The sequence below is a fragment of the Lepidothrix coronata genome, unplaced genomic scaffold (assembly GCF_001604755.1).
Source record: "Lepidothrix coronata isolate B3197 unplaced genomic scaffold, Lepidothrix_coronata-1.0 Scaffold160, whole genome shotgun sequence".
In the NCBI taxonomy this organism is placed as follows: Eukaryota; Metazoa; Chordata; class Aves; order Passeriformes; family Pipridae; genus Lepidothrix; species Lepidothrix coronata.
In genome coordinates this window covers 2,067,841-2,086,571 of record NW_016690340.1, presented here as the reverse complement: position 1 = coordinate 2,086,571, position 18,731 = coordinate 2,067,841, and the positions used below count along the sequence as shown (strand labels likewise).

General features: G+C 52.5%; 1 protein-coding gene across 17 annotated transcripts in view; it reads left to right on the top strand.

Moving 5' to 3' along the window:
• The first annotated feature begins 9,785 nt into the window (after nucleotides 1–9,785).
• LOC108504370 (voltage-dependent N-type calcium channel subunit alpha-1B-like) overlaps nucleotides 9,786–18,731 on the top strand; it is a 301,566-nt gene continuing 292,620 nt past the window's right edge. For all 17 annotated transcript variants that reach the window (XR_001877084.1, XM_017829234.1, XM_017829229.1 and 14 more), the window contains exons 1-2: nucleotides 9,786–10,308; nucleotides 13,242–13,347. Coding sequence is in view for 16 of the 17 variants with exons in the window: in XM_017829234.1 (XP_017684723.1) it covers nucleotides 10,049–10,308; nucleotides 13,242–13,347 (366 nt within the window). In the remaining variant the exon portion in view is untranslated. The remainder of the gene's footprint in view (nucleotides 10,309–13,241; nucleotides 13,348–18,731) is intronic.

Below are 18,731 nucleotides of genomic sequence, written 5' to 3'. Positions count from 1 at the left end.
GGAGACCTGGTAGGGCTCTGGATTCCCCCCGAGCATCATCCCAGGAGGGAGAGCTCGGGGCGGGCGCTGGGTGCTCTGCTCCTGCCTGTTCCCAGGGCTGCTGGGGATGGGCAAGAAGAGACCAATTATCCGTCTAAACACCTGAAGGAGCCGCGAGTGGCCGTGCTGAGGGTGGAGGAGCCGTCACACGGCGCTGGCAGCTGCCTCCAGTCCAGCACCACCCCTGAGGCTGCGTCCTGATGGAACCATCTGACTGCAGAGATGCTCCTGGTGCCCAGGAGAGCCGATGTCCCCGTGCTGGGGGGGGGGACACACACCTCCCCCGGCAATCGCCCTTGCAAATCGCGCGGCTTTCAGAGTCTAAGACAGAATCCTACCGAACTGATGGGGCCGCCCTTCTGAGCGCCAGGAGGTGACAACCGGGGTGACACCCGAGCTCAGAGCCTGGGAAGCAGCTCCCGCTCCCGGTGGCACCCCCAGCCCCTGCCCCACTGCCCCGTCTGGGGTGAGCGGAGCTTCACTTCTGTCCGTGCCGGAGCAGAGGGCGCTGGAGCCCCAGAAAACTCCCGAGGATGCGGCGAGAGGCTCCAGACCCGCCCGGCTCCTGCCGCCCCCTCCGCCCGCTCCGCCCTGGGCTCCCCCCGCTCCCGCCGCTCCCACGGCCGCTGGCACTTCTGTGGGGGGCTGCAGAGGGGCTGCAGAGGGATTCAGCTGCTCGCTGGGGTTTGGCGGCGATGGGTTTTTTACCCCTCGCAAGGGGCTCGCGGGTGGGACCCGCCGGGGAGAGGTGGAGGAGGGAGGGGATGGTTTTCCTTCCCACCCTCTCCCAGCAGCTCCGGGCAGTCCGAGGAGCCCAAACCCTCTTCGTGTTTCCGTCCTTCGGCCACCAGCTCAGGGCAGACTGTGCTCCTGGCCCTCCACTGGACCCCTTGGGTTTCCAGCCTCTTTTCCTTGACATCCTGAGCCAGCTCTGAGCAGCTGCAACTTCTCGCCGAAGGAAAAAGCACCTTAAAATGCCAGTGATCCCCTGCTTTTGTATTTGGGATTGTCACTAATTAGCACCCTCTTAGCCCCTCTGTGCTCTGTCACCTGAAGAATCATAGAATCATCTATGTTGTAAAAAAAAACCTCTGAGATCATCGAGTCCAAACGATGACCCAGCACCACAGAAGGTCCTCAGATTGCTTATTTACCACTTTAACGCAGTAATCTTGCTCCACTGACTGTTTTACCCCTGCCCCGGGAGCCTGGGGGTTGATTTTCAGGCTTTCCCACATTTCTCTTTGGCTGCACTCTGCTCCCCTCTGATACCTTGGTAAGACAAGAGGAAATGGCCTCATGTTGCTCCGGGGGAAGTTTAGATTGAATATTAGGGAAAATTGCTTCTCCCAAAGGGTTGTCAAGCGCTGGAACAGGCTGCCCAGGGCAGTGGTGGAGTCGCCATCCCCCGCGGGATTTAAAAGACCTGTGGATATGGCACTTTGGGGACACGGGGGGTTTGGCAGTGTTGTGTAAATGGTTGGACTCCACGATCCCAGAGGTATTTTCCAGACTCAGCGATCCTGTGATTCTATTTTCAGGGGAGCTGTGAGTCCTTTAGACTCTCCCCTCTGCAACGAGTGGAAACGCGGCCCCTGCCTGGGCTGCTGCTGCTGCTGCTGCTGCTGCTGCCCCTGGCTCATGGTACTGCCAGGCTCACAGGTCGTGGTCCCTGGGCATCGACCCCGGGGCTGCAGAAGACAGTCTGGGGGGCTGTAGGGCCGTGACAAGGGGAATCACATCCCTGAGAGCTCCTCACTTCTCCAGCCAGAGGTGGGGCAGGTCCCTCCTTCCCACGTGCAGACAGCGAGTCCCCGAGCTGTGCTTTGTCCCCCGCCTGTAGGTGTGAGGGGTCTCCTGGGCAATGAGCTCATCACAGCCCCAGAGGTTTTGCTGACTTGTAATCCCGACCTTCTCCCACCGCTGAGAGAGAGCAGCTCCCCCTTCCCCCCTCCGTTTAGCGGCTGTGCACTGGGGATAAGTGAGATGCTTAAAGGATTAACTCCTCCTGTTCCTCAGCCTCTTCCCTTTGCCATGTAAGCCAACAGAGAGAGTGTGATAGAGATTGCTGTGACCACAAGAGATTAATTAAACAGTAAGCCCTAATTACTGAGGCTAAGGCTGACCGACTTACTGTGCCTGTAAAATAGCTGAATACTTAATTTAGCCTAGAATGTGGACATAACTTTCGCCATTAGCTGAATAAACAAGGAGCACCCAAGCTAAACGGGTTGTTTGCCTGATGGATGAAGGGTTATAACTCTCCTGGCTCAGGTTTTGGGTGCCCTCCACCTCCCTCTGCCCGGCCACAGCATTTTTGGGAAGGGGGAGCTGCTTTATAACGCACCACCCTCCCTCCAGCCTGGGGGATTCCCCGCCTGTCAATATTGTTCAGCTTTCAGGCTGCTCATCGAAGTCGTTGGCATTTGCATTTCACTGCTGGTTTGGAAGACACTGAAAGGCGTAAAACAAAAGCAAACCCCGAGTCCCAGCGCAAGGCAGTGGAAGTAGGGCATCCAGCTCCTATTCCTGCCTTTCAATACCTTCCTTAATAATAACAATAATGGGTTCTGAGGAGTGAAAGTTAATCTGTAGCTCCGGAGCTTTTGTATTGTGTTTCTCCCTTTCCGTGTGCATTAACCTTTCAGATCTTGGGAGGCTGTGGGGTGGGCATTGCTTTTTTTTTAATTCCTATTATTCCTGCTCTCTGCGTGGCTCCCGATCCGGTCCTCGACACGGGACCCATTAACTGTAGCTCATCGAGCACTTCATCAGACCTTCAGTCTGCCTCGGAGCTTTGTCTCTGAGGTGGATTGGAGGTCCCGAGGGGGTTTGGAGCTCTGCTGATCTGAACACTTTGCAGAGGAGGAGAGAGAAACACAGGATGATGACTGAAAGAGGGAAAAGATAAGCAAAGGACATCTTGATTCCTCTTTCAAGATGGGGGAAATATAGTGATTTAAAGGCCTGGGGTGTGTCTGTGTACCCTTTGGTAACAAAGCCCTGGGAGCTCCCAAATCTCCTGGTTCTGGTTCATCACTTTTCCAGCAAACAATAGTGCTCAGACTGGCACAAACAACACCCTGTTGGCCACAGTAACTCCTGCATCTGCAACGTTTGGGGAAGGGGGGGAAGTTACCACTGCGCTGGCTTTGTGTTGGGCCTGTATGTGACATCCCAGTGAAGGTATCTGCAATAAAAATGAGTAAAAATGAGTGAAAATATATCTTCAGTAAAATCGAGTTAAATGCCCAATTTTTAAGGCAAATCAGCCCCCATTTTTGCACGCATCATTTTGTGCCATAATGGGAAACTCCTCCTTGTTTTCTGTCATCTGACCAAGTGGCACTAAACCCTATTCCTTTTCCTGCGTTAAAAGGACTCAAACCATCTTAAAACTGGGAAGACTTGGGATGTGCTGGTGAATGGATCCAAAAATGCCCCAAAGAACATCTCCCTGGGATGTTTTTCTGCAGAGGTGGTGATGTGGAAGGTGGGGCCTCTCACCTGCCTCGAGCTGCACCAGCATTTCCAGAGCGTTTCCTTCATCATTCACCATTCCATGCTCAAGGAGGAAGGTGAACTCTCTCTTACTGCAGCCACAGCAGGTTTGATATTGTCATTGCTCCATGTTGTTCTCTGCCGTGTTTTGGCAGATGTTGGGTGCAGAAACACCCACGAGAGCTGCAGGTGTCCATTTTCTTTCTTAGTTTCACAGCAACAGCCATCCTACAACTGAGGAAGCAGAAGGCTTGGCAGTGGCTTGCTCTCCTCATGTCATATTGTTCTTCAGTCCCCAAGTTCTTCAAAACCTGGAGGATTTTAAATTCTTCCAAACCAGCTTGAGGACTTTGGGAATCTCAGCCCAAAACATGTCAGGTGTGAACATGGAGCCATTTCCCTGGGTGTTCATTTCTCTGTGTTTTCTCTTTGTGCCTGAAGAGTTTCTCTTGCCCATCACTGGGAAGACAACAAGCTCTTGGTTTTCAGTCAATCTGTATTCAATAGTGATGCTGAAGATAATCCAGGCAGAGTGTGACTCCTTTTGCAGGGGGATTTGACATGCCCCTGATGCACTGGGAGCTTTGCATAATGTACAGCAGAGATCTGTGGGGAAAAGTACAGACAGGGCTGGGGTTATGTGGAAAGGGAACTGTCTTCAACCTGCCTTAACCTTTGGGCAAGTGACTGATGACATTCCCAAACTTCTCTGACTGTCCTTTGCTCCCAGTCTGGACCAGTAGAGTCCTGGTGCTCTGTCAGTTTTTACGAAGCTTCTCCCTCTTGGATTTCCAGAGAGATGCTCAAGTGGAGCTGAGCCCGTACATGGCTCAGGTTTGGATGAAGTTGGATTTGAAAACGTGTTTTGACATCTCGATGTTGAGAAGCATCTTAGGCAGATGTTCAGAAGAGACTAAGGAGAGGACAGACCTGAATCTTAAGGAGGATTAGATGTCTAATCATTCACAGATATGTGAAAGACAGGCTAAGGCTCCCCAAATCCCCATCCCTGGTGATCAAGTCCTCAGCTGAACTGAGATTCAAAGGAATGGAAGAGAAGATGTGAACCTGTCTTTCCCTGCTGGCTGGTCAGCCTTGAAGACCAGTGGTGTAGAAGTGATCTTAGAAATGCCAAGGATAATAAAATTGTGAAGCCTGATATACTTTTAAGTCCTTTTTATCCATAATCTGGATGGATAAAATCTGCACTGGCCCAGGTTGCCCAGAGAAGTTGTGGCTGCCCCAGCCCTGGAAGAGTTCAAGGCCAGGTTGGATGGGGCTTGGAGCAACCTGGGATAGTGGAAAGTGTCCCTTCCCAGGGCAGGGGGTTGGAACTGGATGATCCTTAGGAATCACAGACCATTCAGTGATTCTGTGATCACAGCATAGTGGTCACGAGTTCACTGCCTCAAGCACTGGCTGTGTGCAAGCAGGTTGTTTTCCCACAGAACTAACCCTGCTCCGATGGTGCTGGAGCTGGGATGTCCTGCAGTAGCACTGGGGACACTGGGCACCACAGAGAAGGTTCTTCTCTGTCTTCAACACTGGCCAGCCTTCACTGTGTCCTGTGATTCCCTGGTTACCCACTGCTGTGAATTTTCTAACTGTGGTGTTGTTCAGGTCCTGCTCGCTGGAGAACTGTCTGAGCTGGTTATCGAGCGACCTGGAACATGAAGCAAAGATGCCAGACTGAGTTCACGTGACTCCTTCCACACCAAGGAATGGCTGCTGGGCTTCATTCGTGGTCCATCTACAAAGGAACTGAGTTCAAGAGGAGCAGAACTCGTACAACCACTCCTGGTCTCCAGGGGTTCACTCGGGGTGGAGAGATGACCTGGAGAAGGTGCTGAGCTGGGACTGAGTCCCTGCTCTCCCTCCCTGCCCTGCATGGCTGGAAGCACCTCAGTGTCAGAGGTGGCAGGTGCCTCAGGTTCCCTCTCCTCAGTTCTGCCCATTCAGACCAAGCCTTGCACACAGTGCACTCGACCTGCTGTGTCCTGGGCTGGCAGGGCTGGGTGCTGCTCTGGGGTTGGGGTGGTTTTAGCTTGGAGGTCCATGCAGGGATGGAATTGCTGTGCCAGCAATTGCTGTGCCAGCCAGGCTTTGCCATCAGTGCTCCCAGAGCTGATGAGCTCCCAGTCAAGGCTCTTTCCTTTTCCACATTTGTGGACCAGCTGAGGGTCTCTGACTCCAGGGGTTTGGGCCACTCTGTTACAGATATTACAGACAACACCACGACCATGACACCTACATAAGAGGAACTGTATCTTCGAGGGGCCTCTTTTCCCTTTGTTCACTCTTTTATCTTTTTATCCTTGCTAAATTTATCAGAGCATCTTTCTCCCTGCCCTCCCCTCTCTGGCTTTTGCATGATGCCTTTCTGCATCCTCTGGCAGACTCGAGCACAATCTTTTAACAATTTTCTCTACCTGCATCTCAGCAGGATTTTCCTCCAGCACAGCTGGTGCAAAATGAGTGCATGGGAGTGAGGAGAGCAGGAATCAGTGGCCAGGAACGCCTCAGTAAGCTGCTTTTCTTGGCCTGAAGCTCTGGACCGTCCTGAGGGCTGGAAGGAGATGTGCAGTCTGTGTTGTTTGTTTATTTTTTAAGGGAAATGTGCTCTTGGGAGCTGCTCTGCTTGGCAATAACCTGGGTCCAGAGCTTCCAAGATGGGATTGAAGTGGCTGCTCTGTTCCTCACTTTTGCAAATTCTGAGAGCAAATAATACTCTGTCTACGGTTCTCTGACCCCTGAGCTCACCTGGGCACAAGGAAACCTTGGCCTTCCCTCTGAGCTGCTCCAAGTGTAGGGCAGGACCCAGGTGAGTCAAGGCATGATGGGGTTTCTCTCTTAAAGGAAAAAAATCTGCTTTTCTGCTGCCATTTCTGACCTGCTCAGAGGGGGGATGACAACTGAGGGGATGTTGGGGTTGTGTCCCTAAATTTTAGCCACTGTCCCTCACACAGGAGACCTGTGCTCCTGCCTCTGGAACACAGCAAACTGAAAGTCCTCTTTGTGATTTAACCAGAAACACCCCCAGACATGGATCTGGGCTGTCCCAGGAGTCTCTGGGATCTGCTGTACCAGGGCAAATAAACAGTCCCATGGGTGCTTTCTGTGCTCCAAGTGTCCCAACCATCCGACAGGATCAGACCTGCAATATTGTACCGTTTTCTCTGCCCTGTCTCTGCCTTGCCAGATGGAAGTGCTGCTCCATTAAGCCCAGTCACCTGTCCCAGGCTTGGGATGGAGGTGAAAGTCCAGGGAGATGCTTGGTTGCCTGGCAAAGCTGCTCAGGGCAGAGGAAGGCTCCTTGTTGAAGCAGAATCAGCCAGTGTTGGAGAGCAGAGTGATTTCCTCACCTCTGTCTTTGGGGCTTATGAGGAGGAGTTACTCATGACTGAATCCATTTTTAGAATTTGCCAGGGGATGCTCTTTGCCCTCCTGTAATGGGAGATTATGGATGTCTGACCTGTTTCAGCTCTCTAAATTTTTTGCTTTCTCTTAACTCCCCTGCTTTTCTCATAATCTTAAAAAGCCCAACTAAATCCTGACGCTTCCCCTCTCAAAGCTGAATAATCCTTGCAATTGCAATCTCTTTTTCTTCTTTAAGGCTTTCAGTGCTTAAGATCTGTGTGATCTTCCTTATGGTGTGGGGGGAAAAAAAAACCAACAAAAAAACACCACCCCCCCCAAAAAAAAAAAAAAAAAGCCCTGAGCACGCAGATTGAGGGAAGGGCAAACTGTGGTTTCATAGAACATCCCCACGGCAGGCTGGGATCATCTTCTCCTCGTCACAAACACCCCCACCACCCTGGCTCTGACTTCACTGCAGTGCTGTGGTGGGGAGCTTGTTCCTGGGAGAAAGGAGATGGTTTGGTGGCTGTAGGAGGAGAGAAGGGGATGTGGAGGTCAGAATTTTCCCTGATTCTCAATAAGACCTGATGCAAAAGATATTTTTTTTTTTTGTTCACTTTTCAGAGCTGTTGTGTCATTCACCCACTCCACTGATCTTGTATCTTGATCTTGATGGAAAATAACGTATTTCTTTTTTTTTTTCCAGATGCTGATTTCCCTCGGAAGAGGGTGGGGGATTACTGAAAATGGCATTTCCTCTTCTAATGTTTACTGAGAAAAAGAGTCAGATTTTCCCAGTGAAAAAGGCCACAGAATATATTAGATTTAGTGGCCAGAAGCAGAGAAGTGAAAAATGTAGACAACTGCATAAATCAGCTGAGGGAAACTTGATTTTCATGTGAGAGATAAACGCATCACAGAAAGAAACACAGTGAGGATGAAAATGAAAATGTTTTTAGGGAAAACTTTCTCCTGCCCTGCTCATCCTGTGAGCTCCCTGCACCTCTACAAAATAGGGAAACTTTCCCTGAAGACCCATTTGTGTGGATGAGCTCAGCAGAGCTCGGGGGTGAAGAGCTACAGGAGGAAACACTCATTTTAACGCGTGCCCGGGGTCTGTTTGAGTGTAACGGGGATGCTGAAACACTTCAGCGTCTGTCTCTGTGCAAAGTTTTCCCCAAAGCCTCCAGCACTCAGTTTAACCAGCAAATTAATAAAAACAGGGGTGGAGAAAAAGTCTTATTTTATTGCCTTCCCAGCAAGCACACGGGCAGGCAAATCACGGATTGGAGCTGCTTCTCGCTGCCCTGCTCCCCTGGGCTGGCACAACCCGGGTGCCCGTGTCCCTGTCGGGGGGGGGCTGGTGGCTCCCGCTGTGTCTGACCCTCGAGGCAGAGGATGTTTCGAGGCTGCGCCTTCTTCCCTCTCTCTTTTCTGCCGTGTCTCGGCGAGTTAGAGCCGCTCCCGGCTCCCCTCGGCAGCCGCTGCTGCCTCCGAGTGTGTCTGTGGCTCTGCTGCGGCGTGAGAGAGCCCTCCAGACACCAAACCCCCCTCGGGTAACAAGCCAGTTTCTTCCAGAGAGTCACCCTTTGCCTCTTGCCAGACCTTATTTGTGTCACTTGTGGATGCTGCCAGCCCTGTCCCTGTCTCCCGAAGCCGGCAGATGTTATTGCTACAGGCTCGCCTGGTCGGTGGGTTGGTTTTGAACTGAGACAGCTTGGATGACTAAGGCAAAAAACACATTAGCAGCAGGGTCCAGGGTTTCCTTGCTGTGGGGGAAGCGAAAATGCCCCCCTGTTGACAGCCCTGACTTCTCCGGAGGGTCCCTTCTAAAAAGTTAATAGTTTGTGTCCCAAATTTAGCCGAAATGCTAAAGCATTTCCTCCCCAGCCACTGCAGTGGCTGTTGCCGTGCGGCGCTCCAGGAGCGAGGAGGAGTTCTCTCTCTGACTCGTGGTGGAGGGAAGCAACAGAGGGTGTTGGAATAAACAGGATTAAAGGATTTCGTCCATAAATACAGGATTAAAGGTATCCAGTGCTCTGCAGGAGTCATTCAAACCAAGGAGAAACAAAGTAAGTTGTCCAGAAGGGCGCAGCTCTGTTTCAATCCAGCGCATCCCTTCACCGCTTTGTCCCCGGGCGCTGCTGCGGGGGCTGCACCCCCGGCCCCCCGCATCCCTCCCTGCCCCGGGGGCTGCGGACCGAGCCCCCCGCTTGCCCCGCACCCCCAGTCACTGTCCCCCCCGGCTGAGCCTTCCCGGGGGCTTCTGATGGCACGGACGGGGGTGCTGCGGGGGCTGCGCGGTGGGGGCACCCCTGGGCGCGGCAGCTGGGCAGGGCAGGGCACATCTGGGCAGGGCACATCTGGGCAGGGCACATCTGGGCAGGGCGCGCAGGCGCGGGGGCCGCCTCGCCTGTGCCCCCCGCCCTTTTCCAGCCGGCAGCACCCCCTTCCCGGCCGGCAGCACCCCCGGCCGGGGCTCTGCGCGCCCGCGGAGCGCTGCGCAGGGGCACGGGAGGGGGCCATCCCTCCTTCCCCCGGGGAGGAGCCGCGGCTCCGCCGTTTTTACCGGGGTGGGCGGTGGCTGCCGGGCCGGGCCGGGCTCCATCCTCCCTCCTCCCGCCCCCCGGTGCCGGTGACTGGGGCGGGCGGAGCCGCGGCGGCCCCATTGGCTCCGGGCATCACATGCGGCGGGGCCGGGCCGTGCCGGAGCCGTGCCGGGCTGGGCTGGGCTGGGCACGGCGAGCGCTCCCGCGGCGGGCACGGCAGCAGCGCAGAGCCCCTTCCCAGCCCAGCCGAGGCACCGCGACCACCGCGGCCGCCCCCCCCGCCGCCCCGGCCATGAGGTCGGGCCGGAGAGACGGCACCTGTGCGGGGAGGTGAGCGGAGCCCCGGCGCCTTCCTCCTGCCCCCGGGCAGCCACCGCGGCGGGGGAAGCGCAGGGGGTGGAGGAAGGGAAAGGGATTTTTATTTTTATTTTATTTTATTTTATTTTTTATTTTTTATAATACATCAATATATTTTTGCTGCGGTCAATCCCGATCCCGCGACTGAAGCCCCCGGAGGGAGAAGTGCTGCGCGCTGTGATGCGTCTTCCTCTCGCCTCGGCTGCCAGTTTGGATTGTAGCGCCCGGCTCCGTGCACCGCGAGGATGGCTCGGTTTGGGGATGATCTGCCGACCCGCTATGGAGGTGGAGGGCCGGCCGGGGCTGGAAGAGGGAGCAGCCGGCAAGGTGGCCCCCAAGCCGGCCAAAGGATGTATAAGCAGTCGATGGCTCAGAGGGCCAGGACTATGGCTCTCTACAACCCCATCCCTGTCAAACAGAACTGCTTCACAGTCAACAGATCCCTCTTCATCTTCAGTGAAGATAATGTTATACGGAAATACGCCAAGCGAATAACAGAATGGCCATATCCTTTCAGGGAGGCTGTGTGGGCACGGGGGGGGAAGGTGGGGAGGGGGAGAGGGAGGCTGAGGGGAAGAGACCCCTCTGGGCAGCGCAGGATGAGTGTCTGGGGCTAATGCAGACGTGCATGTGTGAGCCAGGGTGTGCGGTGGGTGTGTGTGCCACGGATCCCTGTGCCCGACATAACGCACGGCCGTGTCCATGGGGATCACAGGGAGCTCCTCCTGTGGGCACAGCAGAGGGTGTTTTGGGGGTGCCCTATGCCAGGGCTCTGTGTCACACATACGTGCATGCCAGTGTGTCTTTAGGTGTGAGGTGGACATGTAGATTTACATTCCCTACAATTTAAGTCGGCTGCAAAGGGTTCTGTGAGGTTCATGCCGATGAATCCTGATTCTTATTTCCATCTTGGAGCCTTCCAACTCTTCTGTCTCACTCTGAACAGCAGAAGGGATAAAAATGGTGACACCTTAGCATTAAAGCTGCATTGATAGTAGGGACATTGATAGCCCAGCTACCTGGCGAATCTCAGGAATACAATCATTGCAGCTCAGGTTTAGCACATCCCCTAAACCTGAATCCATTAGAATCAACACGAATCATGGCACTCTGATGAGGTGCGTAGTCTAAGCTTAGGCTGTACTAAAAAAAAAAATATTAGCAAAGCCTTGAGGCAGAGGGAGGCAGTAAGTGGGGAGAGGGATCGTCTGCTGTGTGGTGAAAGGGGCAGATGCTTCCTGTCCGAGCCCCAGCTCCCAGGCCGAGTGATGATCCTCAGGAGGAGGCTTTGCTGGGAATGCTGGTTGTAAGCCATGAGCAAAGGGGAGCAGAGTGTTTGAGGCCACCAGGGAGTAGCTGATGTGTGTGTGTGTGTGTACAGGAGTGCATCGCACTGGGGGTCTCAAGGGAGCCGGCTGCTTTCTTTTCATCTGATATCACACCCCTGTTAATCCCCAGCTAACGGCAGCCAGGCCTCCTCCCAGCCTCCTAGCAACACTTTCAGTTGCCACAGAGGCCAGCTCCTCTTTAGGCTTCCCCAGTTTTCACTTCCTGAGGGGCTCACAGGAAAAATACACCCATGGAGCGAACGCACTTCCCTTCTCTCTGAACACACACACGTATTGATCTTTCTGTCCACGTTATACAATCCCAGGGATTGCTGTGCTTCCCGATCCATTTCTCCTTCCCCGCATTCCAGCGTGGATAAACAAGCCCCATAGCCCCGGTGGCAGGCAGAGCATCGCCCTGCCCGCGAGGCCGGGCGCAGTCTGTCCCTGCCCTGCCTCTTGGGCCACTCGGCTGCGTCTTTCCCGGGGGTGTGGGGAGGGGATCCACGGCTCTGCGGAGCCGGTGGGATCGGCGGAGCCACCGGGACCGGCGGAGCCACCGGGACCGGCAGAGCCACCGGCCCTTCCCCGCGGGGCCGCTGGGCGGGCGGGGCCGGGCGCTGTCCGCGGTGCTGAGCCGAGCTTTGCGGGGTGCTGAGCCGAGTTTTGCGGGGTGCTGAGCCGAGATTTGAGGGGTGTAGAGCCGAGCTTTGCGGGGTGCTGAGCCGAGATTTGCGGGGTGCTGAGCCGAGATTTGCGGGGTGCTGAGCCGAGTTTTGCGGGGTGCTGAGCCGAGATTTGCGCGGTGCTGAGCCGAGCTTTGAGGGGTGCTGAGCCGAGATTTGAGGGGTGCTGAGCCGAGATTTGAGGGGTGTAGAGCCGAGTTTTGCGGGGTGCTAAGCCGAGCTTTGCGGGGTGTTGAGCTGAGCTCTCCAAGGTGTTGAACCGAGCTCTCTGTGACGCTGAACCCAACTCTGTGTGGTGCTGAGCTGAGCTCTCCGCGGTGCTGAGCCGAGCTCTCCGAAGTGTCGAGCCGAGCTCTCTGCGGTTTAGAACCGAGTTCCCCGCGGTGCTCAGCTGAGCTCCTGCGATGTTGAACAGAGCTCTCCACAGTGCTGAGCTGAGCTGACCGCGGTGCTGAGCCGAGCTCTCCACGGTGCCGACTGGTGCTGTCCTTGGTACCACGCCGAGCTCTCCACAGTGCTGAACCTGGTGCTGAGCTGAGCTCCCCGCCGTCCTGAGCTGAGCTCTCCACGGTGCTGAGCTGATCTCTCCGTGGTGCCGAACAAATAGTCCCTGGTGCTGAGCAGAGCTCCCCGCCGTGTTGGACTGATCTCTCCCTGGTGCTGATCCTTTCTCCCCGTGGTGCTGAGCCTCTCCCCGTGGTGCTGAGTTTCTCCTCATGGTGCTGAGCCTCTCCCTGTGGTGCTGAGTGGATCCATCTCCCACCCCCAGGCCCCTCTGCCCTCCCTGGTGCAGCTCTGCCCTGGTAGAACCGGGGCTCGGCACAGCTCAGGGCTGGAGACAACAGCAAAAGGAGGGACCCGGTGCCGGGTTGGGATCCTTCCCCTGGGATTGCTTCTCTCCTACATCCCGACAGGGCGCTGGTGATTTTATTCTCACTGGGAGAATTGCAATCCAGCAGTAATTCCCGTTTTGGACCTGTGTACACACTCTAAATCAAACTTTTCCAGCCCATCACTTTATTTGCACCATGTGTTGAAGGGAAATGTTTCTGAAGGACAATTCAGCAGATGGTGCTCAGCTGTATTATCTATTCTGAGGCAGTTCAGTTTATCAATCTCATTTTAAACCAATGATTATTAATAGGTTTTTGTTTCCTTTGGACCTTTTGCTTTCTTGCTCCCAAATTCCTTGAGCAGCTCTGACTCTCTGTAAAACTCTGACTCTTTCAAAGAAGAGAGCCAATTGCCTACTTTTCTTCCAAACACAACCCAGAAAGAACTGAGGAAGTCAGGGAGACTGAATGCCTTCAAAAATACGAGAAATCTTAGAATGCTCCATTAATGTGACTTTGGGGGTAGAAATGGGATTTGGACGAGGTTCTCCTTCTGTTGTCCAGTCTCTTCTTTAACTTTTTGGTCCTCACTCCATTTGAATACATGATTTTAGCTACAATCATAGCCAATTGTATCGTGCTGGCTCTGGAACAACACTTGCCGGATGGAGACAAGACGCCGATGTCGGAGAGATTGGTGAGTTGCATTTATTTATGTGCAGTTTTTGTTCTGCTCTGATGCAGAAAACACTCAGCCCCCCAGTGCTGGGAGTGCTGGCATCTATTTTAAAGATCCACACGTAAACAAACAGGCATTGATCTGCCAATCACAAAAAAAAAAATCGCTCAGTGCCAACCAGAAGAACTCTCCCCTCCTGATCCCATCTGCACAAATGCTTCATCACTCCAGCCAGCCCTGCCCAGCAGCAGGAGAGGAGATGGAGCTTCTGTTCTCATCAGAAGAGCTACAAACTCAGGTTGTCTCTAAACCAAGACAAGAAAGGACTGATAAATGCTTAGAATTACCTCTGGAATCAAATAAACTTCTGTGATATTTTCCCAGGGAGTGGCAGAACAGAGTAACCTTTTAGGTTCAAGAGTCTCTTCCTGCCACTGTGCATATGAAGGATCCTACAGAGCAAACTTTGGGTTTAGATGATTGCACTTCCCTTCCAACAAAAAAGAAACCAACTTACAGAGGAAAATAATTTCCCTGCAGGCTTTATGGTAATGAGCCCAATTACCTTATTTCAAAAGAAAATAGAAGAATAGCTTCAAAACAGTTCTTCCATTTATCATGTAGGAAAAAATGTGTAACACTTATCATGTAGGAAAAATGTGTAACACTTGGGTTGATTTTTCTCCTACTGTTAATGATCTGGAAAGTCTTGCATGCCCAAATGCATTAATCCTGGTGCATGTTCAAAGGCTGAATAAATATGGATGAATAAATATGGATCCATATGTGTTTGCCATGTAGATATTATGTTATGCAAACAAAAATAATATTAGGCTTGCTGCCAAAAACTCGAGGCCCTGTACACTGGTTGCTGCAGTTTCCAAGGGTGGGCAACTCTCACAATCTCATCCTTCAGAAGCAGGAAAAGTGTGTTAGTGATGGATCCAAAAGGAGCATCAGGGTCACCTAAATTGGAAATGGAGCTGCTCCTGCTGCCTGTTCACCTCCACGGGCTTTGCTTATTGTCCCTGAATTATTTCTGCTTAACAAGTGAGGAGGATAAGATGAATACATGCATTTCTGTTGATCTCTCTGCCATTTAACATCCTCTGTGTGCTTTAGGAGGGGTCAGCGAGGCCAGCCTGGGGCTGTGAGCAAAGCACAAGTTTAGGCCCAGGGTAGTGACTGAGCTGGAAAACGCTTTCCATGGTTATGAACATGTGGACTGGTGAAGGGAGAAACAGTTTTGTGGCTGTTTTGGTCTGGTTACCCTTTGGTGATGTTTTAAGCAGCAGCAGGTGTGGTTAACAAGTTGGTTTTAGGTTTCTCTGTGTCCCCAGATTTATAAGGGGATTCCACAGGTGTTTTATTGTCCTTTTCCCCACTGTATTGATTCCATTTTATGGCACAAACACCTTCAGTTCCTGCTCAAATCATTCCAAAGGGGGCACTGGTATTACCACCAGATATTGTAAGATAACTGTGTGTATTAAATGCAGTCTCTGCCTTGTCGGCTCTGCCTTGGGTGAGGAAGGAAGAATTAACTCCTGATTTTCATCCCTGTTGTGCACCATTGCCTTTGATCCAGGTATTCTTAAAACATTTTAGCTACAGCACATTCATAACTCTGAAGTATAAAGGGGTTTAGTGTGGAATAACACAGAGTCTTTACAAGTCATGAAATATCTTTTATTTTCAACATATGCTGGAAAGATTAAGCATTGTGAGTAAGAAAAAGTGTCTTCTGGTTTCAAAGTGAAGCTGCTTTAGAACGTTCCTGCTGCTTCCACAGACTGGAAGTTGCTTCATTGAAAATGTTACAAGTCCATGTTAAACCAGAGTGGGTGAACATTCCCATACATTTACAGGTTTGTTGAGCCAAATTCTAATCCTCTGCAGAACAGCAGGTGCTTTTGGGCTGTCTTTGGCAGGAGTGGAACTGGCCTTTTCTTGGTTAATGATTGATGGATATATATTTCCATCTCCTGGGTTCATTGAAATATTCAAATTGGAGTGAGGGCTCATCACTGAAGAGTTAATCAGATGTTAAGGATGTGAGATGCACATCACGAGCCTTTGATGACTGGAGATGTAGGCAGAGCTGTTGAAGTAAAACCAGAGCTGCCTGGGTACTTTATTCCACAGATACAAAGACAAAAATCTTAAGACTGTCTGTTTGTTAAAGCTGAGGAGAAGAGGGAGGAGCCCATACAAACATTTTAATGATTTTTGTCTTCTAATCAACATTTTCTTCTATTTATCTCCCCTGAGACCCAAGAGATGAACCTGCAGTGCAATCTCACTTGGCTGTTTTCTGTGCTCCTCTTACTTTGACAAACAGGGCTAATGAAGCACAAGTGATGCCTCAGTACCTCCAATATTTCAGGATTTGGAATGGCTGAGTTAGGAGGGATTTTTCTCTGTCCATTTCCTGTGAGTGGTTTGTAGCACAGAAAAGCATCACTTGGCTCTGGCGTGGAAATTTTGGACAAAAGCTCCGAGAAACACCAGTTTGGTGGTCAGAGAATTTAGTGGTGAACCGGAGTACTGGTTTCGTCTTCAGACAAGAGAAATCAGCTTGTTCTCCCACCAGCAGCAGACTGACCTACCCCCGAGGTTCTTGCCTGCTCTGAGCTGGAGCTCTCACGTGCTTTGGTTGCTGGAAGGGTTTAATTCACATCAGCAATTGTCCAGTGGACAGAGATGCTGCAGATTTGCTCCTGCCCATCTCAGTGAGTGCCTCAGCCAGTGGTTGTAGAGTCAGGCTCCCCGTGCCCCAATAAATATTGCATTGTTTGTACACACTGGAATGCTGCCAAGCTAAAAGATGCTGAGGGAGTTGTACTGAGTGGCCCAGAGCCTGGTGCTGAGAGCTCCAAATGTGAGACTGTGAACTTCCCCTCCCAGCCCTGAATGGCCTCGCTGGTGGATGCTCACGATGCTCTTGGCTGTGCAGGCTGAGACACGCTCCTTCCCTCCCTGCTTCCTTCCCAATGACTCAGTTTTCCATGAGAAGCTTCAGGTGACTTTAGATTTGGCCCAGTCTGACAGAGGTGATTTCAGAACCTGCAGGAGAGGAAATCCCTTTTCTGCCCTGCTCTGGGGCAGCCCCTGTTTGAAGACAGCAGGGGGTCTGTAGGACGTTCCCTGCAGGGCTCGGGCTGGTTTTGATGTGAGGACAGATATGACTTTTCTCAGATATTCACTGTGACAGCTTTGCAATTTCCTAATGGATTGAATGCTTTATCCCATCCACAGGCACTTCCTGCAGCCATATGTGAGCTGTTCGTATTAACCTTTGCATGAACAAAACCCTTCACACCCAAACCCATCAAGGCCGTCGCATCCAAAGGCCAAGGAAAGACACTCGGACGTGGACTAGGAATAGTAATGACTTTCCAGACTCAGAAGTTGTTTCTGATCTGAAACATATTGATTAAATGTGTGTTTGGCCCAGTCTCAAGCTTTTCTGTGTCCACAGCAAACAACTTGCTGGCACAGCTCTGGCTGCTGCCCAGATTCTCCACCCTCCTTCCCCGCTCACACACTGACACTCATTATCACCTGCTCTCCTGCTCTTGAACCCAAGCAGGGCACAGCCTCCTGTCTGGAGGGGGCTGCAGGCCGTGCTGGCAGCAGGGATGCTGAGCCCACGGCAGTGCCATTCCAGCGCTGCCCAGGGCATCTCACCCGTGTCCTTGCCCTCCTTCCGTCACGCACAGTCCTGTGAATCCTTTTTTGGACCTCGACCCAAAGGGGCACATCTCGTTGTGACTGCCCTGGTTCTCAGGCTGAGTCAGTGCGAATTTAGGCAGGCTTTAGAAAAGACCCTCCTTCCATCCCTTCTTATTTCCCCAGCTGCTCACTGCCAACCTGACTGGTTTGCTTCGTAATAAATACCCAAATCCATCTGTGAGCCCTCCTGCTTCCCTGGAAGCTCAGAACTTCTTTGACTCGCTTCCTAAGCGCTTTGTGCAGTCCTAGCTTTGGGAAGAGCATATCCTATCAAACCCTGGAGTACCTGAAGGCTGGCTCTTTAAAGCTGGGAGCTGTAATCACAAGGCACCTGACCTAGATTGAGCAAAGACTGGGAGCAGAGTAGATATGAGGCTTCAAGGAAGTGAGGGAGTAATGTGGAGGAGTGGATGTGGGTAAAGGTAGCTTTTTTTGGGTGTGTTAGAAGAGTTATTTTTAGAGGCACGCTCGTAGTTGTGGGATGGAAATATGGGATGGGCTGGGAGGCCTTTGTTTCCACGGATTATCCATAGCTGTTGAACTAGGAGGTGTTGTGGGGTTGAAGAGCAGTCCCTCTGTGCATGAGGGAAAGTAGAGGAGCAGTAAGGCAACTTCTGAAACCACATAGGATGATTTGTGACCCCCTCTTCCTTATTCCCTCTTTTCTGTCTGGGTTGATCCCTGGGATCCCTCCAGCTCTTGCTGTGGAGCAACTGCTGGAAGAAGATGCTTATTGTAGGATTTCTGTTGAAGGTTATAAAAGGTCTGATGGCCTTTGTCGCTGTTTCTCTGTGGGTAAACAGCACTGGGAGGGGCAGCTGGAGGTCTGTCAGTGCTGGTTTGTGTCCTCTGAGCAGCACTGGGGAGGCTCTGTGGAGGCACAGAGGGCTTGGAGGTGCTGCTGCTTGTGGAAACATCTCCTTGAGTGGAGGAGAAGTTAGTTTTGGGTGTGGGTTTTTATTTTCTCCTCTCCATTTCAGCCAAAGGCCTGCAGTGAGAGCTCAACTTTGCCCTGCTGTGTTTTTCTGTCTGGCCAGTCAGTGCCTGGGTGTGACCTGCCGGTGACTGTCACCTTGCCAGGCCACAGGGGAGTGGGAGGGGGGGTTGCTGAGGCAGGAAAGGTGGAGGGAATGGAGATAATACAGGGTGAAGGATGAAGTGTGTGGAAGAGCTGGGCCCTCTGAGGTGTGTAGGGTGTTGATTTGTAGAAATAAAACCTTAATTCAGCCCCTGATGGAAAAGCCTGTCCAGAGGGAGCATTTTCCAGCAGCTTGGAGGCATCTGCAGTGATTAGTGCTCTCTGGTGGGCTTGCTGAGTTGGGATGTACCTCCAGCCAAGCCCCTGTGGGGGGGATGTGCTGTTGTGTTACACAATCACAGACCAGGTCAGGTGGAGGGGCCCACAGTGTCCCAGCTGGTGCCACCTCCCCGCTCCAGCAGGGCCATCCCATGGCACAGGATTGCATCCAGGTTCTGGAACATCCTCAGTGAGGAGACTCCACCACCTCTCTGGTCTCTGTTCAGTCACTGCCCAGCAAAGAGGTTCTTCCTCATGTCCAGGTGGAACTTCCTGGGCACCAGTTCCTGCCCGTTCCTCCTGTGCCATTGCTGGGCCCCCCGAGCAGAGCCTGGTCCACCCTCTGCCCCCTCCCTGCAGGCCCTGATGG